At 38.0% G+C, this 13827-nt stretch overlaps 1 protein-coding gene across 2 annotated transcripts; it reads left to right on the forward strand.

Annotated features, from left to right (window-relative positions):
• Positions 1-9325: 9325 nt before the first annotated feature.
• LOC126707983 (protein S-acyltransferase 18) lies at positions 9326-13766 on the forward strand. Of its 2 annotated transcripts, XM_050407761.1 has the most exons (9): positions 9327-9553; positions 10990-11103; positions 11195-11524; positions 11716-11784; positions 11921-11992; positions 12097-12225; positions 12325-12405; positions 12854-13027; positions 13125-13766. In XM_050407761.1, the coding sequence occupies exons 1-9, from the start codon at positions 9509-9511 to the stop codon at positions 13632-13634; spliced, it is 1524 nt and encodes a 507-aa protein (XP_050263718.1). In that variant the 5' UTR covers positions 9327-9508; the 3' UTR covers positions 13635-13766. The 2 variants fall into 2 exon arrangements, with proteins under 2 accessions (XP_050263719.1, XP_050263718.1); XM_050407762.1 differs by lacking the exon at positions 10990-11103 and having other exon boundaries at positions 9326-9553.
• The last annotated feature ends 61 nt before the right edge of the window (positions 13767-13827 follow it).

Below are 13827 nucleotides of genomic sequence, written 5' to 3' on the forward strand. Positions count from 1 at the left end.
TAAGCTTGATGAATCCAGCGGCCAGCAACTTCTGCACTTCTTTGACTATCTGCCCTTCTATTTCCGTGTGGAATATCCTGGCAGACTAGGCCACCGGCTTGGCCTCTGGGTCTACATTTAATGTATACGCAACTAGCCCGGGATCCAATCCTGGCATTTCACTGTAGTCCCAAGCAAAAACGTCTTTGAATTCTTTTAACAACAGTATGAGTTCTGACTTCTCCTTTTCTGTCAGGCTTGCACTAATTGAGATAGGCCTTGGTTCCCGTGAATCAGACCCCAAGTCAACTTCTTCCAACTCTCCCTCTGCCACAACTTGGGTGTCCTTTTCTGCCGCAACTGCCTCATCTTTCTCTTCTTCTTTTCCCAAACTTTCTTCAACGATGCAACACGCCAAACTCTTGTGTTGCCCTTTTTGGGTGGGACCCACTTGCATCTCACCCATGGGCCTCACGCACCTTCATAATTTATACACAATCCTACCATCAAGGTCTCGGACCCTGATGCACTGAGGTGTTTCGTCTAGCTCTACGGTAGGCGCTTCTTTTCTTTTCTTTTTTCACGCCAGTAGTTCTCTTAAATCGGGTTCTGGGTCGTCTTGAACATTTTCCCATCTAGGAACGAAGGTGCCTCGTGGCTTTGAAACCGAGTTTTCCCTAGATGGAGCCCATTGGTCATAAAACATGGTTTCCACCAAGTGGGTTTCTGTTTGCTCGAATGGTGAGGGGTTTGCAGCTATGCATATCATCCTGTCATTCAATCTTCTTTTCACACATTGGTGGTAGGTGGATGGGACCAGTCGGTGTTTGTGTAACCAGGGCCTTCCCAAAAGCACATGATAGGATACTTCCATTCTGACCACATGGAAACGAGCTAAAAAGGCTATAGAGGCTACTTTCAACCACAACTGAATGTGGCCTGCGGTGTACTCACCTCTTCCACCGAACCTCGTTACTTCCATCGGGCATCCTTGGATCTTTCTTTCTGAAATTCCTGCGGCTTGCAAGGTGCTCAACGGAATGAGGTTTACGGAAGCACCCGTATCCACCAGGGCCCTCTTGATGGGGATTTGATTTATAGATGCTGCTAAATAGAGAAGCCTCCTATGATCTGGGTGTCCCACCTCCATATCCTCACTGCTGAACATGATTTCTGTTGATTCCTGTAGGAGGGCTCTGTCTTCTGGCATTTCTGCTGACAAGCACTCCACCCCTGCCCCGGAGGCGATGCTTACCAAAGCCTCTGTGGCTATTTTTCTTTCTTTTGCTGTAAGTCCCAACTAGTCAAATAGATTTTTGAACTTGGCACTCTACTGAAGAGTGGTAATCGCCGCGGTAGGCAGGGCCAAGTTTTCTTCCTCGTCTTCTCCCGGGTCTGCACATATTACTACTGCTGCTACACCCTTTCCCTTGTGGTTGGGAGTGGGTTTCTTTGGACTTCTTGCTGGGTTAGCTCCAATGTGCCTTCTTTAATCCTGCGGTGCACCAACCTACGAAGCGCCTAGCATTCTGTGGTGGGATGTTGTACATAGCTGTGTAAGCGGCAGAAGTGAGGATCCCTCCTTTCTTCCTCCGTGAGCTCTCTAGAAACCTGGTTGGGTTTAAAGATCTCATCCGATATCCATTTGTCAAGTAGCAGATCCAGCTCCTTAGAAGTACATGGTAAGGGTGAGGGCGTATCATACTCCCTTCCCTCTGTTTTCCTTCTCTGCTCTCTAGTGGACACTGCCATAACTTACGGGGCGTTTCTTTTGTCTGAACTGGGCTTTACAGACTGAGCCGTCTTTCTCGCTTTCTGCAATAGTTGTGCGAACTGGGAAATCTCTAGATTTTTCAAGACAGTTCTGAATTCCCGAATCATGTTGGTCATGCACATTTCCACTAACGTCCTTTCTTCACAGTGGTCGTAGCAATCAAGTGCTATGTCCCTGAACCGTTTGATGTGTTCCATCAAATCCTCGCCATTCCTTTGCTTGGTCGCTTGTAGAGTTGCGAGCGTTACCGTTTCTTTTCCGTGGAAGTACTTAGTGCAAAATACGTCCACCATGTCATCCCAAGTTGGGATCGATCCTGGTTTTAAGCCAATGTACCAGGTGTATGCCCGGTCGCACAGTGACTTTGAAAACTCCCGCAGACATAAGTCTTCGTTTGTTGCGTAAAGGCCAAGGGTATCAATAAATTTGCTCACGTGCTCTACTGCACTTCCCTTCCTGCCATCGTACTGTGCAAAGGCCCTTGGTTCATACCTCTTGGGGTAAGGTTTGCTGAGTACTTTTAGAGGATAAGGAGGTCTTCGTGCGTAAAACCTCTTATTTGGTGTTCTGGCTCTCTCTTGCTCCAAGAGAGCCGCTACTTCAGCCATGGTAATGAAACGCTGTTCTGCGTTCCATGGGACACCTCCTGCCAGTGTCTCCTCTCTGTCTGCCGCATGATCTGGGTCATGCTGGCTGCCTTTCTCTTTCGTTTTGTCTGCCTTCAGTTGACGGATCTCTTCCATCATTTGTTGCTGCAAGTGCTGTAATGATTGCAATACTTCGATGAAGGTGTTGACATTGTCCGCAGGGACTCTTGTCTGAGGCTGAGGATCAGCCCCCGTTCTGTTGGCACCTTCTGTTTGGTTAAGTTGCTGTTGGTGAGGCGTCGTTGGCCTGGATTCTGCTTGTGAGGGTACGACACTCATATTCCGTGTCGTCCTGGACTTTGGTGGCATTGTTTGCAAAGGGCTCTGTTTTCTTTTCTTTTTGCCCCTATCTGCTTCCCAACTCCCCAGCGGAGTCGCCAATTTAATGTAGGGGCCTTTTTTGCGTATTGTGTGTTGGGCTAGGCTGCCTCTTGTGGTAATGAGCCCGAATGTTTCTGAGTAAGGGAGTTGAGACCAGTCCAACTGTAACTCAACTTGGGCCGGCTTGTGCACAAACTATGCCTCGTCTGCCAGGAGTATGCTTACGGCAAGCAGAACTGTTTCAGATGAGTTACGACATGTAGATATAATAATAATAACAAAACAGAGTACTCTGACTATTTAATGAAAAATGGCCAAGTAATCCCTACTTATAAAACATAATTACAGTCGTAACAATGTCATTTACAAAAAAAGTAAAGGAGAAAGAAAGTAATATGAACTAATCAAGAATGGGCATAAAGTCAAGTTTAAGTTTGGTCCGCAGAAGCAAAACCAAAGAGAGGAGAACGCCTCCTCTCAATGCAAATAATCTCCCAGGAAAAGATCCTGCTATGGGGATTAATGGTTTTGAGGGAGTCGGACCTTAGTGGTTAATGCCCAAAAGGAATCCTTATTATGTTTTGGAAGAGAGCAGGATTTGAAGGGGGAGAGAGGGAAATCGACCTACTGGTGCATGCCCATTGTATTATCTTTCCTTTTTCCTCTGTTTTCTCTCTTATCTTTTTCTTTTTTTTTCTCTTGTTTTCTTTTATTCTGTTTTCTTTTTACTCCGCAACACCCTCTGTTTTTTCGATCATTTTTCAGGGCACGGCAAGGGTCCTTTTATAGTGCCTGTCGTGACCAGTTTTTTACCACTTTGCCCCTTAACCACCTTTGTCTGGTCTGGGCGTACTTGCCAACCACCAAAGGGTTCGTCTGTGTGCCACTCACCCTTGCCAAACAAAGGCAGGTTTGTTTCATTCGTCAGTCCACCATAGCACTCTTACTTGCCATGGCATAAATGCTTTCTCTCTCTTTCCCTCAAGGCATACACTTAACGATTCCCCCCTCAACCTTACTTCTTTTGGGTGGTTTGTCATCCCAGCAAGACGTACCTCCCAAAAGGGCTTGGGAAGGAGCCATAAAATAGGTCTTTTCCCCTCTCCCCACCACCAAACCATACCCCCTTTACCTTTTACCTCTGGCCCATGATCCCACCACGTCCCATATTGGCTGGGTACAGGCTGGTGATGCCTGGGCCTTGCGCGTGCTTTCCTTTCAGATATGTCCAAAAATCTGCCTGCTGCTCATGTGTTTGCCGTGATCTGGAGGCTCGTCGTCCATATTTTTTGACCTCTTATGTGGGCTTTTCTTTGTTTTCCCGCTCCATTCAAGAGCTGGACTTTGTCTGATGATGGGCCTTACATTTCTTTGGCCCACTCCTTGGTTTTCTTTATTTCTTGCAATGTTGTACTGTTATTCCTGCCGTAATAACTTAATCTTGCTGGGCCTCTTTTGTGCCAGCCGTTTATTCCTTCTCTCAGTGGCTTGGCATGGCCACTGTTTTGCCTTTACTTATGGGCTCCTATGTCCCTTTGGGCTTTCTTTTGGGCATCCTCGGCCCGTTTGCTTTCTTTGGGTTTCCTCGGCCCATTTGCTAATTCCACACTCCCATGGGCTTTTTACTAACTTCATTGGGCTTTCCTGACCCAATAACCTTATTCTCATCCTTGGGGGTTTATGGGTCTGCCATAAACCCCTTACTTTCTTAGTTTACATTACACTGGGCCTGCGGTGGCCCTTTCTCGCTTTTCTACCTCATACACTGCCCATGGGATGCTATTTCTTTCTTTCCAGGCTTCTTTGAGCTCATTTGCCTCTTCAAGCCCCACTTGTTTATTTCTTGGGCCTATGATCCATTATTCCTACCGCTTGGGCCTAATGGTTTTGCTGCCTACTTTGTCAATTCTTTGTTGCCCTTGTTATCCTTGTTATTGGGCTTTCTTTCTCACAAATGGCCCTCAACAATGCACAATTTAGAAAATTTGTAAAAAGAGAACTTAATTAATTTAATTATAACCAGTAGTATGCCAATGTGAGGCATGAATTATCCAAACTAAAACCATATGTAACTTAAAGAATATCATCTAAACTATCTTAATAATGAAGCACTTGAAACGTTACCAAAGATTCTTCTAAAATAAATTTAACAAACTTAATAATTAAAACACATTAATTAGACATGTAGTGCATATGTTGAGACACCTTTTTTTTTTTTTGGGAGATATGTTGAGACACGGTACATAGAAATTTTAATATGTTAAACAAAAATTTATAATAGATGATGAAAATAATTAAAATAAGTTTGATTTTATTTTAAATTTCTTGAAAAGTTTGGTAATAAAATTTTAATTGGAGTAGCATTTTAAATTCTTGAAAAGGTTATAAAGCTACCAAATTAAATTACCCAAACCATTACTAACTCTTTTTTTCTTTAGAATACTAAGTATTTTAACAAACACACACGGGGAGAGGGAAGAAGGGAGAAGGTCTTTAACTAACCTGATATTCCAATAATAAAGTTTCATTTAAAGTAAATCGTCTTAACAATCAATGAGTCATATGGCAAAAGCCTATTGTATGATATGTAACATATACTTTGACCCACTTGTCATAACTTGAATATTTCTTGCTCACTCCTAAGTGCAAGAGATCATAGCAATATAATTCTCAGAGCACCGAGGTCGAACCACAAGGAGCAGGATAAATTCAAAGATAATATAATTAAACAATAATTTGGGTGAAAAAGAAAAGTACTTTTGCTTGGTGATTGTTAACAAAAATAATAATAAAAACTTATTTAAATCAATAATGTAAATACCAGAGCATCGGGGTGTTTCCCTATATTGATATGAAATTCTTTGTGATCTAAGAAATTATATATTTCATAATTGATTGTTCTTGTATAATTAAATACTTATGATTCAGTTGAACTGAGACAATTCAAGAACGCATGGTAACCTAGATTAATAATGTGGTTAGAAAAGTTTTCAGAATAACTCATTCACTTTAAAACCTGATTTCTATTTAAAACTATTAGATATTCATCTAAACAATAAGAAAAACATGATTGAACTTATTGAAAGTATGAAAGAACTAATACATCAAAAGAAATCTAATTGAACAATCAAATATGTTGTTGATAAAATCCTAAAAAGAATCACATTGAATATTCATACCATATAGAAGAAACATCACCCCTAGCCCTAGCAAAAAGTTTAGGCTTCCATTAGAGAAAGAAAAATACTACCTCCGTCTCAATTTGTTTGTCCTCTATTCAATTTTGGGATGTCCTAAAATATTGTTCTGTTTCTAAAAATAAAAATTATTAATTTACTAATATTCTCATTATACCCTTACTTTATTTTCAAAACTATTTGAAAAGAAAACTAACTAATATTTTAAAAAATCAATTTAATTAGAGCACTTTTTTAGTTGCCTCATTAAGAATAACTCTTTTAAAAAAAGAAAAACTGATAAATTTATTTAAGGGTAATTTTGTAAACTTATACATTTTTATAAGGCAGACAAGATAATAAATGATGTTCCTTTAAAATGTTTGACTTTTCAAACAGGACAAACAAATTGAGACGGAGGGAGTACAAGGTTTTCTCTCCAAAATTCGTTCTACACAGCCTCTCTTCAAAACCCTAAAATCAAAGTGTCCCCAAAGAAAAATAAAACTTTTACTATTTTAATTTTCGTTCAGATTTACAGCAGTAATTTGTGAGTTAATTTCAGCCTTAAAAAATTGTGAATTTCGAAAAACTCAAAACTAGAAAGTTGTAGATATTGAAGTCATGGTTCCAACGAATTCAGATCCTCTAGATTTCTTATGGTACTCTACCAAATAGATTTTCTTAAATCGTAACCACTCTTTAATGATTTAATGGTCTAGATTCTATCATGTCAGCATTTCACTAACAATATTCTTAATTGTTTTGTTTGCAACATTATTTTATTATTTTAAGAATATTGTTATTAGAATATTGACATGGCAGAATCTAGACCATTAAATCATTAAAGAGTGGTTAGGATTTAAGGAAATTTATTGGTAGAGTACCCTAGGAAATTTAGAGGATCTAAATCCTAGTTCCAACCCATTTGGCCCTGTGTTAATTAGATTTTTAAGGAGAGAGATACGCCCAAAATACTGATCAGTGCTTAAATGTGATTTTTCCCTTTCAGATTCTACCTCTTTGATTTCTTTTCTTATTTGAAGCTTCCAAACATGGTAGACGACCCAAGCACTCCAGCTGCACCTCCTTAGACATTTAAGCATGGTTTTTTAGCTCTTCTTTAATTTTAGTTTGGCCTCCATTTTTTCACAATCTCCTGTAAACTCATCTTTTTCACATGATTTCCTAAAAGTAAAAATTACATGCAATGAATGACATCTTATTTAAGAAATTATATAAAGATAAATAATAGGAACTAATGCAAATCATAACTTAATTAACAAATTAAGCATAGCAATAAGGAGATAACGCCCATATAAATATATAACAAGTATACATTTTAAGGCGCTATCAAATATCTAGGATTCAAGTTTTATTATATAATATATGATTTATTTAATATTAGTTTGCTTTATTCAAAAAAGATCATGAGTTCTAATTGGCTTAAGAATTTTGATTGTTCACATTCAACATCGTTCACACTCTTTTATATCATGTGTAAAATGTAAACATTTTGTAAAACATTTCACATTCAGAAGTGTAAAACAATAAGGGGCTGTTTGGTTTTTTTTTTTTTTTTTCCATCACTCATCACTCTTCACTCTATTTTCGTCACTCATCACTTAAAATACCCCAACTCCCTACTCCCCACCCGTTTGGCACCATCACTCGGTTATGTTTTCAACCAAAAAACTAAAAAAAAAGGGACCCACACACTGACCCAATGTCATTTCCTTTTCTCTCTCCTTTTTTTTTTCCTTTTTCCCCTAACTCTCATCTTTCTCTGCCTCTCATCTCTCTTCTCTCTGGCACCATCACTCAATTATGTTTTCAACCAAAAAACTAAAAAAAAAAAAAAAAGGGACCCACACACTGACCCAATGTCATTTCCTTTTCTCTCTCCTTTTTTTCTTCTTTTCCTTTTTCCCCTGACTCTCATCTTTCTCTGCCTCTCATCTCTCTTCTCTCTGGCTCTTGCCCAACATTTCTTTCATCTCTCAACAGCGATGGCAACGGTGAAGGCGGCGACAAATCCATGAAGTCTGAACACGACAACGGCGGCATTAGTTGAAGACTAGTCCTTTATGGGTTTTGCTTGTGTGGGTTTTGGGTTTAGATCAATGCTTTAGTGAAGGCTCGGTTTTTTTATTTTTGATTATGGATTATGGATTTTGATGTTAAATTGAAGGTTGATGTTGCATTTTTGGTTGAAGGTATGATGTTGGTTTTGGATATGAAGCCATGTGAAAAGGAAAGAAAAGAAGAAGAAAAAAAAAAGAAAAAAAGGGAAGATGAAGAAGACCAAACCAAACCCAACGTGAAAGGGAAAAGAAAAGAAGAAAAAGAAGAAAACCAGTGTGAAAGGAAAAAGAAAAAACAAAGAAGAAGAAGACCTAAACTCACCGAACCCAGTGAAAAAAAAATGTCAAAAGTTGCGGCCGACCTTTGACTAGTGGGTCGCTCAGTATGTGTTTAATTACCAAAATGCCATTGGAAACTGAGTTTTGGAAATTGAAAATGCCTAAAATGTGTTTTCAGTTTCTACAACTCATCACTCAAAAATCAGAGAATTGAGTGATGGAAACAAAAAACAAACACACTTCTCAGTTATGAGTCCCACTATTTTTGAGTTATGGGTGATGGAAACAAAGTTATGAGCGATAGAAACATAAAAACCAAACAGCGCCTAATAATCCTTAGTTTAAACTAGCAATGTGAAACAATAATTAATCTTAATTTAAAGTAATATAATTTAGCACTATATATGGCTCTATAAATCAAATTAAAAGATACATATTAGAATGATAACATGGAAATATGTGGCTTAAAAAAAAAAAATACTCCACATCATTAAAACGAACAACATAAAATCAAAAGTCTTTATTTTATTTATATATTATTATTATTATTAATTTTCTTGTATGGATATAGATTGATCTAAAATTAGCTTTGTATTTAGGGAAATGCTAACTAGTGCCCTTAGGGCACTAGTTAATAATCCATTTAAAGAAAGTTTTAATGGGAAATGAAAAAAAAGTAATTAATATTTTGACAGCTTTTTTCATTTCCCATAAAAGTGATATCAAAATTTTTCTAAAATTAATTATTAAGGAAAGGACACTCGTTAGCATAACCCTGGTATCTATTGTCTCTACGGCATCAAGTGATGGTTTAGTCTCTTATCAAAAAAAAAAAAAAAAAGTGATGGTTTAGTCCAACAAGGCCTAAATGGGTCATAAAAGGCCCAAGGCCTCTTAGCTAATTACTACTTTACCAGTAGAACTTCACTTAATAATTGAAAACTGTGGCGGCTCCGTGTGAAAAATTATTTAATTTACACATCATGGGTCCCACAGTCATCACAACCGTTAGATCAGCTAGATCTGCATCAAGACCTCAATAAAGCACCGTTCAAATTTCAAAAATAGACTGTCCCAACCCCAACACAGAAGAGAAGAGTCGACCGTTGGAGGTCATCTTTGCTGGGTGTACTGTATCTGTATGAACCTTAAAGAAAACAACAAAAATAGAAGCTAATTGAAAACCAAAGCAAACCCACAAACGCTCTGTATTCATTTCGACAGATTACTTCACAAAACAAGGACTAGATGATGAGACGCCATGGCTGGCAACGTCCTCTGCACCCTCTACAGGTAAAGCTTCACTACTTTACCAGCTCTGGAATATAGTTTTTTTGTTTGTTTGTTTATTTTTTCACTAAAAAATTGATCTTTATGTAATGTGTGATTTAGTACAAGGCACCTAATTATGCATAAAAAGGATAATCTACCTTGTAGGCAATTTGACCCATCTCATAGAATTAGACCCTCTTGACTTTTTAGTGATTTGAAGCTGAATTAGATGCAAAATCTGGTCTTTGTAAACGAATGAAAGCAAATGCGATTGATTGATCTTTTTTTTCCTTCCCCTGAAGCTAGTTGAATGTTTGTGGTGAAAACTTTCTATTTATGGAAAGTGTGATCTAGTACAAGGCACCTAATTTTGAATTAAATTTGCTACTCTATTTTGTATGCTACCTTACCCACCTCATAGGATTAGGCACTCTTGAGTTTTCAGTAATTTGAAGCTGAATTAGATGCAAAATCTGGTCTTTGTAGATGAAAGAAACAGAATGCGATTGATGTTCTTTACTGAAGGTTTCTATTTATGGAAAGTGTGATCTAGTAAAACGCACCTACTTGATTGAATTTACTACTCTATTTCGTAAGCAACCTGAACCCGCCTCATAGAATTAGACCATCTTGGGTTTTGAGTAATTTAATGCTGAATTAGATGCAAAATCTGGCCTTTGTAGAGTGAATGAAATAGAAAACGATTGATGTTCTTTCCTGAAGCTAGTTGTATATTTGTGGCAAAAATATGTTCTGTTCATGGTTATGGAATGTGTGATCAAGGGCAAGGAACATAATTGTGTATAAAATTGCCACTCTACTTTGTAAGCAACCTGACCCCACCTCATAGAATGAAGCCCTCTTAGGTTTTCAGCAAATTGCAGCTGAATTAGATGCAAAATATGGTCTTTGTAGATGAATGGAAGTGGATACAATTGATTTTATTTTTTAGTTCCTGAAACTAGTTGTATTTTTGTGACTAAAAATGATCTCTTTGTGGAATGGGTGATCAAGTACAAGTGTACAGACCTAATTGTGAACAAAATTGCTACTCTACTTCATAAGCAACCTCATGGAACTAGGCCCTCTTGAGTTTTAATAATTTGAAGCTTAATTAAAAGCAAAATCTGGTCTTTGTAGATTAATAAAAGTGAATGCAATTGATGTTTTTCCTGAAGCTAGTTGCAAATATATATATATATATATATATATTCTCATTTTGGAATATGTGATCAAGGACAAGGGTCCTAATTGTCACAAAATTGCTACTCTTGTAAGCAACCTGACCCACCTCACAGAATTAGGCCCCCTTGAGTTCTCAGTAATTTGAAGCTGAATGAGATACAAAATCTGGAATTTGTAGATGAATGGAGTGTATGCCTTAACACCCAAATGCTTTTAACTTTTGTTTTCTATGAATCAATCTATTATTTGTATTGACGGGCAAACAATTGCAGATGGTGGGAATGGCAATTTACAGTTTTCTGGTTGTTTTTTTCTATACTTTCCTGGGGCTTTTCCTTGGAAACAGAATTGCGGAAATCACAATCACCACGCTGTTTTCCTTTGTGGTAATGTATCGAATAAGACTTTCAATCCGCTTTCTCCCTAATCAAATTGTTACTTTCTCATTGAGAATGACCTTACTTATCTCATTTTCAGGCACTTTCTGTAATGTTTCTATTTGTAAGGTGCACCGCCATTGACCCAACTGACAAAACCAGCTTTAGGAAGAAGAAAAGAGCCAAATCTAAGAGTGGAATTGCAAAGCTGAATTATGGGTTTATAATTGGTCAGATAGTTGTGAGGTTTTTAAGGAGGGTAGAAAGGAAGATCCTTAAGACTTTTATCAGGAGGAAGTATCTGGATCCATGGAAAACAAGTGCTCAAATGGAGCCCTTGCTTCCATTTCCCCTTGTCATGAAGGATGATGCTGTTGCACCTGATACAAGAGAGGATGACATCTCATTTTGCTCGCTATGTGATTTTGAGGTAAGCTGTGAATTAATAAGGCCGGTCATAGCTTTTTTTCTAAAGTAGAAACAGATTTAGCCATGCAGAGTCATTGGACAGAATTGTAGTTATACTAAGCACATTTATTGTTATATAAGACTAGTACTGGCAACCTCACAATGGATTTTTTTACGAGTGTCAGAATCCATTATTGGACTTTCATTTTGCAGGTAAAAAAGCACAGTAAGCATTGTAGGACCTGCAACCGGTGTGTTGAAGGGTTTGATCACCATTGCAGGGTAAAACCGTGTTGTATATATTCTTGCTAACTTTTATCCCTCTTTAGTTCTGTTGACTTCAGGTTAGGATCTTTAAGAAAATCTACGTTATCAATTGAATACAATTGGGCTTTTCTATCTTTTATTTTTTTTTCAGTGGTTAAACAACTGTGTTGGGAAAAGAAATTACACAACATTCATTATGCTGATGACTTTCGTCTTGTTAATGGTCAGTTACTTCGTATCTTTCAGTTCTTTGAAACTGCCTAAAAGAACCTTGAATAATCTTCTGTTTAGTTGATTCCCATGCAAACGATATTGTTGCTGCTACAGCTAATCATAGAAGGAGGTACTGCCATTGCTATATTCATCAGGTGCTTTGCAGACAAAGGAGGAGTTGAGAGGGAGCTGGTGAGCAGGCTCTATATTCAGTTCCCAAGAGGGGTTCTTGCCACAATATCGGTAATATCAAGTTACTTCATCAATGTCACATTGCAATTGCTTCAGATGCAAATTCAGTTCTTCATTGATTTATATTCGTTGAAATTTGAAATGCCACAGGTACTCCTGTTTCTAATGACAGCTTATGGTACAGCAGCACTAGGACAACTTTTCTTCTTTCATGTGGTTCTCATTCGGAAGGTAATTGTCATGGTTGCTATCTGGTTGTTTCCACTTCTAAATTGCTCAGTCCTGACTTCAACATTACAACCACATGCACATGCTTGTACATATCAAACCTTTTATTATAAGGAAAAAAGCAGACACCATAACTGTTACCAAAGGCTCACTTGTCTAGTCATTGTAGTGCCCAGGTTTCAGCCTCCTTTCCTAGTTAACAGAAGTCTTCGTTTATATGATCCTCAAGTCTAACAGGAAGTTATGGGAACAAACTGCTTTATTGAAGAGAATCAAATTACATAATTAATTGCTTCTAATTAGCATTTTTTTAACACACACATACAAAGTGACCAGTCAATTCAATGATTTAATTCTTTGCCTTGTATTATTCTCCACTTAAAATCTTTCGTACTGAAAACTTTGCTCTTGACTTGCTTATCTATAGTCTCACTAGTATGCATTTCTGCAGGGAATGAGAACTTATGACTACATCTTGGCAATGAGAGAGGAGAACCAATCTATGGAACTGGATCCAATTAATGAATCTGATTTTTCTTCTGATGAAAGCACTGATTTTGATGATTCACCTGAAAAACCATCATTTGTGTCACGGTTTATATGCAGAGGATACAGGAGAAATCAGGTAAGGTTTAAGATTTATACAGCCTTCCTTTATTTTGCACCTTTTCAAGCTAAAAGCCCATCCACCTTACTGGATACTTGTTCATGTTGATTTCTAGAATCCGCCAAGGTTGTCTATAAGGATTGATAGAGATCCTGAGCTGTCTAACTTGCCCAAGAGACAAGGCTTCCATGTAAAGATTGACCCATGGAAACTAATAAATTTGAGCAGAGAGAAAGCTTTAATAGCAGTTGAGAAGGCCAGAGAAAAGCTCATGAAACAGAAGTCAGAGGTGGATATTGATTCGTTAAAGCCACTACCACTGGAGACTAAACGCGGACCACTGGTGAACATGGATAGAAGTATGTCTAATCCAGGAACAAGCTCAACACCTCTCATATCAAAAGTAAGGCATCCCGGCTCACCCGGAACGTTTTCAAGTCCACGAAGGCGTTTTTCTGGATCTCCAACCATGTTCTCTGGAATTGTGGCGTCACCAAAGCACAAGTACAGAAACAGTTTTGACTTGAAGTTAACAGAGGTGTCCAAAGAACTTGAAACTTACATTTCAAGGCAGGTTTTATGTTCCGTAATTAAGAAGGATGGGAGTGAGGCATCCCCAAGATAGGCATTGTATTTAAAAAAACTGGATTCTCAGCCTTTGAGAAAAAAAATGTTTGTTGATTGTGTATTCTTGATGGGCATCTTACTTGTGAAATTCATATTAGTACATTATGTTACATGTTACTCTTACAAATTATATCTGATTTTTTTCCAGGCTGAGAAATACATGTACTTTTCAAACTAAGTCTACTCAAATC

Source organism: Quercus robur, chromosome 12 (genome assembly GCF_932294415.1).
Source record: "Quercus robur chromosome 12, dhQueRobu3.1, whole genome shotgun sequence".
NCBI classification, from domain to species: Eukaryota; Viridiplantae; Streptophyta; class Magnoliopsida; order Fagales; family Fagaceae; genus Quercus; species Quercus robur.